Source organism: Paramacrobiotus metropolitanus, unplaced genomic scaffold, assembly GCF_019649055.1.
Source record: "Paramacrobiotus metropolitanus isolate TYO unplaced genomic scaffold, Prichtersi_v1.0 Parri_scaffold0000003, whole genome shotgun sequence".
NCBI lineage: Eukaryota > Metazoa > Tardigrada > Eutardigrada > Parachela > Macrobiotidae > Paramacrobiotus > Paramacrobiotus metropolitanus.
The window spans coordinates 2462284-2478158 of NW_026570223.1; the positions used below are offsets into that span (position 1 = coordinate 2462284).

Consider the following 15875-nt stretch of genomic DNA (forward strand, 5'->3'; position numbering starts at 1 on the left):
TATTTTATGCTGCTGCATTTCTTAAGAATACAGAACGTAAAACAGAGTCAAACAATGCCGTACAGTTAACCAGTCACCCTCAGAAATTAATCATTTAAAATGTTACCAAAATAAATGAAATATGCGCTTGGCACTCGTGTGGACATGTAGAAATCAGCATGAAAGTAAAACTCATTTTACGCACACAAAATTTTTGATCACACGTTGGATAAATTTAATATATTGTGAATAAAACAAATGAAAACTAACTACATTAGGCAACGGTGTTAGCTTCGAGCGATATTAATGCCAGTTCCCTTTACAATTATTAGTTCTCTCGGTTGTTTCCATTGTCCTTCCAAGCACGAATTCTAGCCGCCTCCTGGAGCCGAATGCCGGTGATCTTGATAAATCCATCGACATCGGCTGGGTTGTAATCATCTCCATCCTCAACTGCCGGACTGTACAAACATTTGAAAAACTTACTTTTAAAATCAGCATGAAACATTTAATCAAAATGTTTGAAAGTAAGCAAATGAGAAATTCTTATCTTAGCAATTATAAAAGTACGAGAAAGGTTCACCTTGCAAGTTTTTTGTTGTAATACGGAATGTGAGAATGGCGCGCGATAACGTGTGCGCCACCTTTGTATAACATTAATGTCACCGATCCGCACACTGAGTCCTGGCTTAGAGCGATACACTCCCGCGCGTACTTGCACTCCGGTGCGAACCAAAATCCTCGGTACATTTGATCCACAAATTGCTCAGCCATCATTTGCTTGAGTTTACGAACTTCCTGCATAAAATTTCAAAATCCAACCATTCGCAGGGTACATAATGCTAAATACCCGGTGTCTGGGCTGATACTGATAGTATGTAAGTATAGTATATGTATTTCTAAATTTCAGAATACATCTTAAGAATTTACTTATACGAACGCGTCAAATGCGTTCGAAAAATATAGTAGGTGTATTATAGATACATGAAATCTTGCAAAGGTCAAATATAGCGATCAAGCTCTATACCCGGTCCATTGTTAGCGTTTCCAGATCGATCTTCATGTGCGAGAAACAATATGTCGGCTCCCGGTGACTCGTAAATGCCTCGAGATTTCATCCCCATAGACCGATTCTCTACGATATCCAGTCGCCCTACCCCGTGTTCGCCCCTGTTCAGCAACCCTGTTATCGCATGGTCATTCTGACTAATTCGCTTGCTCGATATGTAAATCGAGCATACACTATTTATTATCGTTCATGACTGGGATTTTCTTACTATGTAATAGCCGTCGAAATTACCTAAACTACTTCACTGTTAAAATTTTACACATTGAAAAATAACCAGAATCTCTATCTTCCGTTTGTATAAAATTAGCGTTCATTAATCATTGTATACTTGTATTTGAGATTTGAGCATTTCAAATTGAAACGTTTAATGCGTTCAAACCAATAACAACATATATATAGAGGAGTAAGAGGACAGAGAGAGTTTAGTTCGATAAATATATGCATTGTAATTGGTTTAGTTTAGTTGTACAGTTAATAATTCTGCTAATAGAGAAACGTATAAGCTGAACCACTAAAGACATAGATGCTCATAGAAGCTGCTTTTACCGTATATGTGCCGTGACCGATCTTACCCAATCTTGTTTAAAAATTCCATAATTTCCACCGAACCTTCGTATACAACGTCAATACCCTTTCCACGTCCATTTCGGTGCAAAACTTTCACTGGGATTCCATTTTGAAAGAAAACGGTGACATGGGCTGGTTCATTGGGAGAATCTTTTGGATCAGTGGTCATCTCATACATGTGGCTGGGAGGTCGTTGAGCGGTTTCGTTTAACATGCTGCCTATTCGAAGCTTACGCTCATAATATTAGCGTCGGTGCTCCACGGTCGGTTTAAGCTGGCTGGAATAGGAAGGTCGTGTGCGGCAAGATACGCTTCGGTAGTGTTCCGATCGCTGAAAATCTCGAAGAATTCTCTGATTCTCCATGGAGCGATGACCTTTCACATAAAACACGTACAGTGCATACACATTTATTTTAATTAGAAGAATCGTGAATTTCCCTATCACAAGATTTAAAAGCGGTTCAAACTTAATTTTATTTACCTTTATATGCGGTTGTAAAGCAATGCAGCTCAGTTCGAAACGATTTTGATCGTTGCCTTTAGCACTGCATCCATGTGCCATATACTGTGCAGTGTGCACGCTCGCTGACAACAATCCTCAGAAGGTTCTCCACAATACAGTAACGGGACATTGGTGTGGCACACATGTACCGGCCCTCGTAGCGAGCACTGGATTTTAACCAAGTCCACATATAGTTCTCCACAAAGTCTTCCCGGCAATCTTGGATAATCACCTTTATAAAAATACATACGGTCTGTAAACGCTCACTGCTAAATCATATATATAAGAGCCGCTGAGCCGCTGTTTGTGTTTCAAAATCATACGACACTAACTGCGATACGTAAAGCCTGCGATAATCTGCTGAAAAATCTAATTTTGCAATTTTAAAGATGTTATAGAAATATGTAATTAACCATTTTTTCCCATCCAGTGAATTCATGTATCACGCTTCAACATATATAAATAATAACAGCCACCCACTACCGCTCGCATTTACTTTTCTATGAATCACAATAAAGTTTTTCGTATTACAATTTACAGATTTTCTGTTTCAATTTATTCAACTTCGCCAAGTGTTGACCGTACAATAAACTGGATACAACATTATAATTTTCGTGTCCCATACAATTATAACTTATTTACTTACCATAGAATGATAGAAGTAAGGTTATATGCAGTATCGATTGCGTTCAGATTCTGTATAAAATTATTTAACAGACATAAGCCTAGCACATATTACAATCTACCTTCCTTGTTAAAGCTAATATACAATATACAGCTCTCGTAATTATGCGCTTAATTAAGCAGTTTAAATATTAAAAGTAGATAAGCTCATCTGCTCCTTACCTGCACATATCTATAATTCTATAATATACGGGTGCTCGCGCGAATACGCAACTGCAATTTGTTACCACAAGCACTTACCTTGGCGGCTCCTAATCTCAAAGCTTCCTCCTCAGTATTACGAAAATCCTCTTTCTGGCCCAGATTAGCCAAAAATACAATAACGCTGTACCCTACATCCAAGAAGTCTTCAATCTGCCATTTACGGAAAGGTTGCAGAAGGGAAACTAGCCGCATGTTAAAATACAAGCTTTGCAATACTTGTTATTGTTATACTTAAGTACTGTATACAAGTACATAAGCCTCTGTATGTACAATACTGACCTTGTTCCACCAGCCATATCAATGTCCCCTTATGGATAAATGTATCGGTGATGCTGTTGCCACTGTAGGCAAGTACGACACGACGTTGTTGTTGCTCTTCTTCATCCATTGTAATTATGCACTGTATTATTGCGGTACTTGGCGCATATATAACTGCTGCTCACAGCCTCACAAATAGTCCGACCATCTTTATGTGCAATTCTACGTTTTAAGAAAGCTTTAAGAAGGCGAAAAGCGGGCCACAGAATTCCTGCGCCAGCGGATCAGCATCGAAATCCAACGAGGCAATGCGGCATCTATCCTGGGAACGGCACCGATGGGAGCAAATTTAGATCAAATGTTCTCTGTGATTAGGCCGCATGAGTCAGTTGATGCTGTGTAATAAGTGAAGCTTCTTGAGCGTTTAAAATGAAGTTTTAATTATGCAAAAAAAGAAAGCTTTTGGCTTTTGCAACAGTCATTTATATACCATAGAGTTCCGGTACGTCGTTATCTCAGTCAGTCCCAGAGTTTATATTTCGAGCTTTCTCACCAACTCACACCAGTTTTTACCATAACTATGTAGCTTTCCAATAATACGTGTTTGTGGTACACTTCCGCTTTCACAAGCAAAAAAATAGAGTACGAAGAGAGTAAGTAGTACGTGCCAGGCAAGCTTCCGTCAGTCTATAATAATATTATTATGGAAGCAATGGGATGAATCGGTACGAATTTATGGTAAGATAGGTTCAATGTTCTCGCTTGCCTAAAGTGTGTTATGGAAACCCCAGCATAATCATTCTTGTGGTAGACCTTTGGATAGACAGGTCACAGCTTTATGACTTTCAAACCGAAAACCAAGAGGAGGTTTATTATTACTAACAACTCCCAAATGTCGACACGCCTGTTTATACTTTTTGTAGCTAGAGGTTATCGGCAATGCAGTTTTTCCGAATTCCGTCTATTAGATTCAGCACATTATAATTACTCAGAAACGGCAAGTGTCGCATATTTAATCATTAACTCTGGCTACGCGGGGTTAGCGATGACCAGTTCCAGCTCTAGCGGATTCTTTCAGTCGAAGGGCGTTTATTTTAATGAACCCATCAGCATCCGCGGGCTCGTAGTTACCCTGCACGTCCATGCTGCAGCAAACAAAAGAATTTCAGCATGTTAAAATTTGATGAGATCCTGCAGCTTAATTTTACAAAGCCGGCACACGACCGCAGCAATGCGAGTGTTTACTTCTTATCAAAATGCCTACTGTACGGTACCTCACTAAATCCTTGTTGTAAATGGGGACATCGGAATGGCGAGCAAGAATCTGCACGTGACCTTTATACAGGTTTACCTTTACCCATCCGCACACACTTTTCTGACTTGCAGCAATGCACTCTTGCACATAGCGAGATTCAGGAGAATACCAGAATCCATTGTATATCATTCGGACAAACTGTTCGGCAAGCTGTTGTTTCAAATAGCGTACTTCCTGTAACACATATGTATTTTGTAACAACTATACAGGTAAACAAAATACGTTTAAAAAGTAGCACGAAAATACTTCGAATGAAGAACGGCTTACGTGAATCGTATAATATCTATATAGGTATAAGCCAATACTGCATTGCCCAAACAAAGTCGGCAATTAGAAATTCAGGGACTTTTTATTTAAACTAAGGTTGAATTTTCTGTCACCTACTCCATGATTAAAGTATCAAGTACCAATTGAATTACAGTAAGTTAAAACGAATTAAAATTACGGCAGTATTGTAACGTTAACTAAAATGCACAGCGGCATCAGCTAGCTATAGTTCCTGTATAAAATTTTCAAAACGTTATAGTCTCTGATGAAATTCGCCGCTTAATTTTAGACTAGGATTACAGTGATCAAGAAAAAGCTCCCTGTTTACTCGGTCCATTGTCAGCAGTTCTAGATCCTGGTGTGCCAGGAATAAAATTGTTGCGCCAGGAGTTTCATAAACGCCTCGGGATTTCATCCCGATAAACCGATTTTCCACGACATCAATACGCCCGATCCCATGTTGACCTCTGCAAGATTGGTACTAAAACTTATTATAAAATAATAAACATTTTTACTTATCTTATTACATAATAGTAATCCATAGATGACTTGTCAGCAAGCCCAAAGCATTTGATAAGCGGCTGTTTTAAAAAAAATGCCACTGCTATGTATTCTACGTAACGTTTACTCTTCGAGCACAGTCAATATCTTTGGTATGTTTTTTTATGATGTAGGTTCCATACCCAATTTGGTTCAAGAACTGAAACAGTTCCAATGAACCCGTGTATGTAACGTTTGTATCCTCCGCGACCACAGCCACGGGAATTCCATTACGGAACGATATCGTCAGCCTATCCGGCTTATCCGGTGCGTTTTCTGGATTAACCGTCATCTGGCACAGGTCAGGCGGTGGAGGCTGGGCCGGATCCTCCAGGACACCGGCTTCGTAGCTGATGTGCATCAGATTGGCGTCCATACTCCATGGCTGCTTGGGAGACACGGGAACGGGGATGCCGCGCTCCGCTGCGTACGCCATCAAATCCTGCCGACCGCGGAAGCGGCTATAAAATTCTTTCTGCCTCCAGGGAGCAATAACCTACAAGGCTACATATATCAATAATATATGGACATGCATCGTATAATCGGCATATTGTTTTACCTTATGGAAATCAACTTATTGTACCGATTAATGCAATCACAAACGTTCAGATTACCCACGAAAGTTGCACTCACAATGTTTGGCTTTGAAAACTATTGTACCAGACTCGTATTAAATACTTCATTTTTTTAAATGAAAACTATGTAACTTTGATGGTTACTAATTTTGAATTTACGAAACCCCTTGCAAAGTGTGCTTCCATTATGTTCCCATAAAATGCACGTAAATTACCTTCAGTTTTGGATGCAAAGCGTAACAGCAGAGTTCGAAGCGGACTTGATCATTGCCTTTACCGGTGGCACCGTGTGCGAAGTAGCTGGCGTTCTCCGCGATGGCGATTTCGACCAGTTTAGCGGAAATGCACGGTCGCGCTAACGATGTGCCCAGCATGTAACGGCCTTCATATAGTGCGCTGGACTGCAGCCATGGCCAAATGTAACTCTCCACAAAATCCTTTTTCACGTCTTCGACAATCACCTATAAACGAGGATAGATATAATTATGAGTGCAACAAATGTACAGTTCAGCATTACATAAAATTAATATAGACGCCATTGACTAATCGACGTGACTGATCATGAGCATTGTAATTACTGTACTTGGCCATGGTACCTTTTTTGCTCCAAGTTTTAGCGCTTTCGTTCGGGCAGCATCAAAGTTCTCTTCCTGTCCAATATCAGCCAGAAATGCAATAACTTCGTACCCTGTTGCAACGAGGACAATATGTAACGAGATTACTATATTGCTTGAAGCCTTGAAGAGTATAATCAAACCAAACAGTCAGGATTGTAGACAACCTTGTTCAATTAGCCACACCAGTATACAGGAAGTGTCCAGTCCGCCGCTATAGGCCAAAATCACCAGATTATCCGTGCTTCCGTTTGTACGTTCCATTTTTGACAAAAAAGTATTTTTAAGTTTCGTAAAATGATTGTGGAATAATTCTGTATGATTGAAATATTATTTGACACTGCTACCTACAATTTGACAGTACACACTACACACTGCAATACTTGAAATTTTTGTTCTATCGGGCAATCTAACTTCAGCAATCTGCAGATTCACCTGTGATAGCGGCACTCATCGACCACCGGCACAGCGCCAGACTGCTGTTTATCAGATCGATGTTGGTCAAGTACGAGTAGACTACGCCATTCGGACAATTTTTTCACAGTAAATAAATCAACAAGTAAGTTGTAATGGTGCTATTTTTCGTGGCGCACTTATGTAACAGATGTGCACGAGGAGATCACGAGTGATGCTTTATTGACAAATAAAGGGGGAACAATGCTGCGTATAGCAGGAAAGCAAGAACAATAGCAGTGATGGCTAAAAATAGCAAGTGTGTGCTAAAAGGGTTCTTGAGCGTCTTCCAAGTCGTGAAAGAAGCAACTGGCGGCAAACACGTGCTGTGTGCCATCAGCTGTGTGATGATGCGCAGACTGGACTCTATCCAACGCGAGCGTATGAACGCTGAGTCATACTGCGAGAGAGGAACGAGAGAGCAAGTGTAGCTCAGTGTATGCGCTGCGTATATCCGCTTCAGCGGATGAGTGCAGTGCAGCAGCACACGTACGTACAGCGAGAGAGGTGGTAACGGCAAGCAATGGTGCAAGTACGTCCTGTGTGGACCGTACGCACCAGGCGCAGTCGTACGCCTCTGACATGCCTCTGGGCGAAAATCCGAGCTCCCGCGAAGGATGCTCCGACTCGGTACCGCACCAGTACCACACAACTCTCCGGTCGGACCCGTGTGGGGTCGCCGGTACGCGTCCTCTAGCAGTGGGAGTCCGGTGTCTGGTCGACCGTCCCTTCTTCACTTCCGAACCCATGAGTGGAAACCACTCACGGCCGGGAAATCCGGAAGCCGCTCGGGCGTTTCGTTGGACCGGTGATGCTTCTGTTGGCTTGGCTTCTTGCGTCTGTTGGCAGCGGAGAACAATGTGAAAAGAAAATGTAATAAAAGTTTATGCAGCGCGAAAGAAAGTGAATAAAGTTTAATCACAATTCCAGTGAGCAAAGGGGTTACAAAACAGATCTGTCAAAGAGATCGAACTAGAAAAATACAATTCCATTTGTTAGGAGAAATGCTAAAAAAAATATGCAAAAATCTGTCCGGGGGTCCTATTCCGACTAGGATGACGTCCACGGGGCGATTGAGTCTCCACGGGGTCTCCTGTCCACCTTCATCCGGTAAAGTTGGGTCCGGGGCATCAGTTCCCGGGTTACCCGTCGTAACCGGTTACATTCTCCGAGGTCGGATAAGCACGGTTAAACACTTACTTCCGACTCGTATCCGTCCGTTCGGGATAGAGAGGCACTGTTGCAGATGCAAATGCCGAGGCATCCTCTCTGAATGGGGAATAGGACCAAGGTCGGTTCGACCAAGGTCGGCCTACCGGTAAGTCGACCGGCGGCTGGGGGAAATTCGGCTATGTTCCGAATTGCTAAAGTCCAGGTCGGAAAACGCTGTATGTAAGTCATGCGGCCTTTGTGGTCGTCATGTACAGCAGTTCCGTTCGAAAAGTGGTCGGTTACAACCGTTTAATCTGCTACCACGAGCCTGGTTTGGAGTAATCCGAGTCGAACTGGCTCGAAGGTCCGATCGGAAATCGTGGGTTTGTTCGATGGAAGTGTCCGGTCGACTTCCATCCGGTGTATTCCGTTGTTATCCGACCTTCTGTCGAGGTCGGTCATCCTATCCGTCGGTGGTCGACTAGGGTTAACCTGCAATAACATGCCCATGTGGGGCTAAACAAGTGCCTTCAGGTCGAATTCATCCACCGCAAACTGTGATCAATCGTCTCCGGTCATGCTGACTGGGTTTCCGACCTCCGACTTGTGGTCGGTTATGGTCGGCTTCGGAAAGTCGGATGAACTGTGTGCTCATCCGTCCGAAGGCTAGGTTTTTCCGCCAGGAGGTCGGTTCTCGACTTCCAAATGACGTTACCGACTTGTTGTCGTATCCTTCCGACTTCTGTTTGGTCACTTCCGACCTTCATTTGAGGTCGGCTAATTTCCGACTTCTTCGAGTCGGATGAACTGTGTGTTCATCCGTCGAAAAAGCAAAATTCTTCGGCTAAGAGGTCGATTTTCTACTTCCGATGGATTTTCCGACCTGTTGTCGTATACTTCCGACCTCCATCTGATGACTTCCGACTTCCGTTCGAGATCGGTTATCCATGTCGGAATCCCAAGGTCGGCTGATTTCCGACTTCTTCGAAACGGATGAACTGTGTGTTCGTCCGTCGAAGAGATAAAGTTCTTCGGCTGGGAGGTCGATTTCCGACTTACAAGTTCTGTGCCTACGGCTACAGTTGACCGGGTCTCCGTTGTTCGGACATCCTTTGGTCAGTTTTGACTGGCAGAAGGATGTTCGGCAGCCCAACTCCGTTCCTTCTGTGATTCCTGACATGAACTCTGGGTCGGATCCAAGCTACTGTTGGCTGGTTTATCCGAGTGACTTGCCTCTGGGTCGCCGAGTCCTGCGAGGTAAAAGTTTCCTTGGCGTCTGTTGGCCGAGTGACTGGCGCTTCATCATGCAAATGTGCTCGCCTACAACACGAAGGGTCTTTGTGGCCCCGGTTGTCGAGCTCTTTGGTTTGAAACTTCATGCACATGCAAGTCCCTGAGGTCATCAGATCCGGTTCTTCCGTTTTGTTTTGTCGCGAACCTGAGACGCCTAGCCGCTTCTGTTGGGGGTAGACAACTCACGTCCACGGGAGATTTTCTTTGCCGCTGACGAAGGCCGACTGGCCAGTACTGTTGCGGGCAGGTGGTCATCGTCATCGGGTGTTCGTTAAAGGGGTGCCGGCCGAGTGTTCTAACTCGGTCTGCCTAAGGTGTTCCATTGAAGACATGGGGAAGCAGGTCGCGGCGGAGTCGTTGGAGTGGCGGCCAAATCACCGTCGCTGTTCCTCTTCAGGTAATGGCAGCACGTTCGAGACGCGCGTAGTCGTGGTCACCGGTGAATCGGCTGGTTTACCCGATATCGTCCGGGGGAGACTGCGGTTGGACTCCGGGTACAGGTTCCTAGTTGAGTTCCTGTAGATCTGGGTTCAAACGGAGAATCCGGTTAAGTTACCACGTGGCTACTGCTAGCTTCCGTCCATTCTTCCTGGGCAATTTCTGTTGGCCGTTATGGTCGACCTGTGTGGTCGGCCATAATGTCGATTTCTCGTTAGTCGGCTACCATATACTTAGTCGATCTGTGTGATCGGCTGAGGTAGCGAGTCGTGGTTCGGCGATCTGCATCGTTGCGATTCCGACTTCAACTCTCTGAACAATTCGTTCCGAGTTTCCCAAAACCGATCTCTGTGATCGGCTTGCACAACCGACCTTTGTGGTCGGTTAGTGCGGCAATATCCATTATGTCTCCAAGTTATGGATGAAGTACAAAGTCGACCTTTGTGGTCGACTCACGTACATATAGTCGAATCCGAGTTTTTCTTGCACTGTTGGCAGCTCGGCCGAGGGATATCCGCTCTTACACTGGTGAAGGCTGCTCGGCTACCCGGTTCCGATGTTGGCCACGGGTGCTTGGCGAACATGGTGTCAAGAACGTGACAACGTTTTTGACACCATGTTAGCGTAATCCTCTCGGTCTATGCTCCGGAGTCGGTTGGCCGGAGTAATCTTCATAGCCGGTCGTGGTTACTGGTGTGATCTGTACCATGTAACTATCGGTCGGCTCCATGTAACGCGGATTGGGGGCTTCTGTTGGCTCCGATGGTCGCAGAACGTGGTTGGCGATCTGCTATTGTCGGCAGATGTGGTTCACGATCTGTTCATGCCATGCTGGGGAACTGACGTCGGTTTGCTCAGTTCTGTCCAGGGGATTCCTCGGAAGACGTACCGGAACGGTGGAAGAAGCCGTCTTGTCAGGTCTAACCACTCATGTCCGGGTCAAAACCGAAGAATCCGGCTGACTTGTGTAGTCAGCATTCTGGCAAAGTCATCGTTGACTTCCGCTGTATACATGGTTTGGTCGGTTTCTGGAAAAAACTAAAGAAAAATGTCCATTCCGGGGTCGTTTCTCGACGGTGCAATTTATCCGTTAGACTGGTTCTCAGTCGGGTCGGTTCTCGACCGTGCCGTTTCTCGGCGTTAAGTCCCCTCGGTTTGTTCCGAGTTGGGGATCGAGTTCCAATGTGGGAACTCGATCTTAACTGAGTGGAACTTCGACGGGTTTGTCGCCGCCGAAGTAATCTTCGTCGTCTTCGTCGTCCGGGCGAGGTCGGTTATGTGGCCGGATATTCGGGTCCTTGGGTCTACAAGTCGCTGGGCCACTACGTTGGGACGCCTCGTCGGTTTCGTCTGTTTCTTGGCCGGGGCGATCCGTTCTACCCTTCCTCGATTCCCTGGCCGCCTGTTTGCGGAGCCGCAGCGCATACGGTCGTGCGCCGGGTGCTATGTCGTCCGCCATCCAAGGTTCATAGGGCGATGAGTTGAATCCGCTAGGTAAAGTCTTCTTTTGTCGGTACCAGCTGATAAATCTGGTCGCGTCGTCGCTGGGATCTACGTGATCCTCACGAAAGGCATACTTTGTCGCATACCGTTCGTGGGTGTACAGCAAGTCGCGCATCCAGACGGCGAGGATAACACTTCTCATTGGTGTGCCGAGTTGGGCTACGAGGGTCTCCACAGCCGCTGGTATCATCTCGTTCTGGTATAAGCCGTACAGGGTGTAGTGGCAAAAGTAATTGCCGAGCCGAGCTGCGAAGATGAATCGCAGGAATGCGGTGACTCCGTCCTGGGCCATGTCGACTTCCCCTTCTGGAAGGTACTGGGTCAAGTCCAGTGCTGCCCGAGCCGCGGTTATTACAAAGGCTGGGTGGGCGTCGGTGATGACGAATTGGGCAATACTTTCCATCTCGTCATGGGGGTATTCCCGAGCTCCTAGTTGGCTCGCACGCGTTTCGTCCGGGCTGTACAACGGTACATTCAGTAAGACCGGATCGGTCATCGACGGTAACGCATTCGATCTGGTACATGGGTGTTCAACATTCGGCGCTGTGTGCGCGTCCATGTTGAAGTCAGGTTGCCACTGGTGTTGTTCCAGTAGCGTCTGGTATCCGGATCGGACGAGGAATTGGCGAAGGTTTTCTACCATGCGCCAAACTTGTGGTCGATTCCGTTCCTCGTAATTCATGACGTTCATAATGTGGTTTGTCCGTTCGGTGGGATGTAGCATGACGACCTCGATTCCCTGTTGTCGAGCACGGTCGTAACGAGGATCTTCTCGGATCGGCACTTCTACTTGTGGTAGTTGCGTCATCTGGTCGGCTACTTCGACGTCCATTTGTTCCGGTTGAGCTGCCAGTTCAGCTGGGACTTCGGCCGCCGGTTCCGCCTGATGGGCTTCCGGCTGCTGTTCGGGTGGGACAAAGTTACGTTTCGACTTATTTGTTAAGTCGACCGTGAGTCCGATTCCCGTTTCTCCAGATCCAGTCCGTTTTCCTGGTGGAGGTCTGGTCGGCTCTTTTCCGACTTGACGAATGACTGCACGTTGCTCTTCGATTCTGTCTCGAAGATCAACAGGACCAATCCTGTGTCGGAGGTCGTGTCCCGCTAAGTTTTTGCTCGGTCGGCGTTGCTGTTGTTGAGTTGCCGGTTGAGTCCGAGTTCCATGGGTTCCATGTTGGGGAATCTGCTGGGAAACAGTTGGACGAGCCTGTGTGACTACTGGCGTTGCCCTATGTGGGATTGCCATCAACTGTTCCTGAGTTGCCGGAGTAAAGGTAACCGGCTGTTGGGTTCCGTCCGGCATATTCATTATCATCGTCACCGATGCACTAGTCATTGGTCGGTGTGGATCTCCGACGAAGACATCGCGTATGGTGTGCATCAACTGCTCGGTTTCCAGGCGACCCTGTGTGGGTGCCGGTACCCGAATCTTTATTTCCGGTTCGTAGTCGGTCGGTGGTGGATGGACTCGCATTGTGGCGATCCGTTTATCGACCTCCCTAATCCTCTTCTGGTCGTCGAGTTGACGCTGCAGATCCTGCATCTGACGATACTCCAACAGCCTGTTTGTTAAGACTGGTGGTCGGGTTTCTTCCCATCTCGAGTCGTTAGCTCGTTGTCGCTGAATTGTAGCCAGGTTATCCTGTTCGTGTGACTCCAATTGGTTAATCAGGTATTCTCTGCCGGCCAGGTACCGATATGCGCCTGCTACCAGCGACAACATTAATGTAAAAGTGCCGCCGCCTGAGCTCGGTGTTGCGGTCCAGTGCCGGTAACTCGTTCGTTTGTGAAGGAAACGATGCATTGCGCGCAGGGCAATCTGTTGTTGTCCCTCGTCGCGTTATCCCCGCACTGTTGGCAGTCCACCGTATAAGCTTCCGTACGAGTCTGTCAAAAGAGAAGTAAGCAAACCGTTTCTCGGTTGCATCCTATAAATTACACCCTATAATTACTACGGTCGGGCCAGGTCGGTTCTCGAACTGGTCCAAGACGCCTTTGTGGTCGTCTAATGAGGTAAGTCGACTTCTGTTGGCCGATGACGCCTATGTGGTGTCACTGGAGGGAGGTCGATTATGCCTCTCCTCCAACGCGTTCTGCGTTTCCTCATTCCCGTGTCGGTGCTTCCGTCGACTCCGGCCGACTTGCTTGGTGCGAGTCAGCCAACTCGGTCGGTTGTGCCGAGGTGGATCGTTCCTTCGGTAAATGTCCGTGTCGGTGAGTTGATGGGTTTAATGCGATAAACCGTTGGCCGCCCTGGACTTTATCGGTGTTTGTGGCAAATCTTTGTTGATAGAGTGCCTTCGATAAGACGAATTCCAATTCGTCTTCCAGGGAATACTTCTTGCGTCCGGCGATTACGTCCGGTTTGGCCTTGTATTTTGGGTCGACCAACTGCGGTTCCGCTGCCGTCCATTCGAACTCGAAGCGTGCTGTAAGTTGGTGGAGTATTTCTCCACGGGTTAGTCCGTCGGGATGCCAGGACATTTCCATGCACGCTTCGATGGCGTGTGTCCATCCTTCGTATGTTGAAGGGGCCGGGTCCTTTTTAGCCGGTGGAAACTCGTAGTACATCCGCTTTGTGCTGGTGTACGTACGTATTATCTTCCCGGCATGATATCCGAGGTCACAGTAATGTCGCACGTTATTCTGGCTCAGTTGTCGCCAGTCGCCCGTCTCATCTACCTTCCAATGTTGGAGGAGTTTGAAGGCAATTCTTGGTGTGGCGAATTTCGGTCCACGTGTAGCCAACGCCTTCAGGGCGGCGAATGTGTACATCCATCCCGCATCGTATTCCGATACACTCGGCTTCGGTTTTGAAGCCGATTTGATGCCCGTATACTTGACCCTAACGTTGGTCAACGGAGGGATGTCGTCCGGCAACACTTCCATGGTGTCTTCATTCCATTCGGAGAGAAGTGGCCGCTCGTCAGTGTCTGGGGTTATCGGTATCCGTTTACCGTACTGACGAGGGATATATACTCCGCCATCGTCTTCATTGCCTTTGGACTCGTCGGCTTTGTCGCCGCTGTCCTTTTCTTCGGGTTGTTTGTCCGGTATCTCCGGTTCGCCCTGCTGTTGAGGTGCCGAGCTCGACGGTGGTGGAGGTTTACCATCCCCGTCGTCGTCATCGTCGTCCTCTTTTGGCGACCCGTTCCCAGGTGTTTGGAAATCGTCGTCGTCATCATCTTCGGTTTCTTCCTCGGATGACGAGATCGGTTCCGATGACTTCGGTTCCTTCTTCTTGGCCGGCTTAGTCGACTTCGTCTTGGCCGACTTCGACCTTCCTTTCTGTTGAGTCAAGTCTTCCGGTTCCGGGGAAATTTCCATAGGCGAGGACGGCGGGAGTGACTGTACGTCTCTCGGAATGAACCGTCCTTTCGCGCTCCTGGTTGGTTTTGCCAGACTTGCTCGTCCCGCCGGAGCTGCTGCCGTACCGACATATGTTGTCGGTTCGAACGGTGCTCGGGGTCGGGATAAGACTTGGACTCGTCTTTGTGACGACTGTCCAGCCGTACGAGCTATATGCAGCAAGGCAGCTGCATCCTCCGACGGTTGTTCGTTGGAGTCACTGTATTCTTCAATAGGTTCCGTGCCAGCCGGAGGCTTGTCCGTGTTGACATAAGACATCCGGAGGTTGAATTCACGCCGATGTTGTTCCGGTATGAAGTTAGGCACGGTATACCGTACCGGTACATCTCGTTCCGCATTGGTCGTCTGAAGGGTATGTTGTTCGACCAAAGACGTAATCCGGTCGCTTATCCTTTCCGTGATGATTTCATCGATGTTCCCCTTCTTGTCCATGTACATCACGTTATATACACGGGCGATCTGGACCAACGTTGATCCGCGGGGATTCCTACTGTATCCGATACACCGTGCAATTCTAGTCGGTGTATCGTCCGCGTTCCTGGCGGCTGCACTTTTGAGTGCTTTGATGAGGTCCGGTGGAAGCAGTTCGGCCATCCGTCCCCATTGTCGGTGAACGGCTACTGCTAATCCGAAATCCAAAGTCCAGGCGACAATCTGCATCATGAGGTGATGCGTCAACCATTTTCCGGTTTCACCTCCGACTTGGATGTTGTTGGACAGGTCTCGGACCAAGGACTGGTAGATGTCCACGCCGTTTTTCCTGGCGTTTTCGATGCTCCTTACAACTTCGACGTGTACTCGGACGGTACGGATTAATGTATCGACCGGGTCATCCGGCTGTTCGTCCGGAAGGCGCTCGCGCACGTCGTCTGGGGCTGGCCACTGTGATTCGTCAGTGTCCGCTCCATGGTCGAACATCTCCTTCAGGTCGCCTTTAAATCCTTCGTAAGGGTCACCCTCTCCATGGTCGGAGATTGAGTCCTTTTCCTCAATGTCCGAGATCTGATCGGATTCCACGTCAGACTGTTGCTTGGATGTGGAGGGCTGGGGTTGTTCGACCGGAGTCGGCGGTTTTGGTGGGTTCCGTAGCCGACCT

The 15875-nt window shown here is 47.2% G+C and overlaps 2 protein-coding genes and 1 long non-coding RNA gene across 5 annotated transcripts in view; 1 reads left to right on the forward strand and 2 right to left on the reverse strand.

The window, feature by feature from the left end:
* Positions 1 to 3: 3 nt before the first annotated feature.
* Positions 4 to 3717, reverse strand: LOC129598618 (uncharacterized). 3 transcript variants are annotated; one of them, XR_008691745.1, is made up of 6 exons: positions 3285 to 3717; positions 3042 to 3133; positions 2097 to 2349; positions 1007 to 1990; positions 563 to 777; positions 4 to 440 (listed from the first exon to the last, which is right to left on the reverse strand). It is a non-coding gene; the product is annotated as an uncharacterized LOC129598618 (long non-coding RNA). The 3 variants fall into 3 exon arrangements; XR_008691740.1 differs by having other exon boundaries at positions 2097 to 3133; XR_008691739.1 differs by having other exon boundaries at positions 3042 to 3717.
* Positions 3718 to 4073: 356 nt separating this feature from the next.
* Positions 4074 to 6995, reverse strand: LOC129592697 (argininosuccinate synthase-like). Its single transcript, XM_055488800.1, has 7 exons — positions 6742 to 6995; positions 6557 to 6648; positions 6176 to 6421; positions 5529 to 5881; positions 5174 to 5312; positions 4538 to 4752; positions 4074 to 4408 (listed from the first exon to the last, which is right to left on the reverse strand). The coding sequence occupies exons 1-7, from the start codon at positions 6836 to 6838 to the stop codon at positions 4303 to 4305; spliced, it is 1248 nt and encodes a 415-aa protein (XP_055344775.1). The 5' UTR covers positions 6839 to 6995; the 3' UTR covers positions 4074 to 4302.
* Positions 6996 to 7035: 40 nt separating this feature from the next.
* Positions 7036 to 15875, forward strand: part of LOC129592677 (argininosuccinate lyase-like) — a 32922-nt gene continuing 24082 nt past the window's right edge. The window contains exon 1 of the mRNA XM_055488779.1: positions 7036 to 7079. The gene's annotated coding sequence lies outside the window, so the exon portion shown is untranslated. The remainder of the gene's footprint in view (positions 7080 to 15875) is intronic.

What these genes read in the sequence shown, in the direction of transcription:
- LOC129592697 (XM_055488800.1), bottom strand. Translation starts at nt 6,838, where the DNA reads ATGGAACGTACAAACGGAAGCACGGATAATCTGGTGATTTTGGCCTAT. An exon ending in TAAAACTTGGAGCAAAAAAG is followed by an intron (nt 6,422 to 6,556) that starts GTACCATGGCCA and finishes CCTCGTTTATAG; the next exon opens with GTGATTGTCGAAGACGTGAA. An exon ending in CAGTTCTTGAACCAAATTGG is followed by an intron (nt 5,313 to 5,528) that starts GTATGGAACCTA and finishes CCAATCTTGCAG; the next exon opens with AGGTCAACATGGGATCGGGC.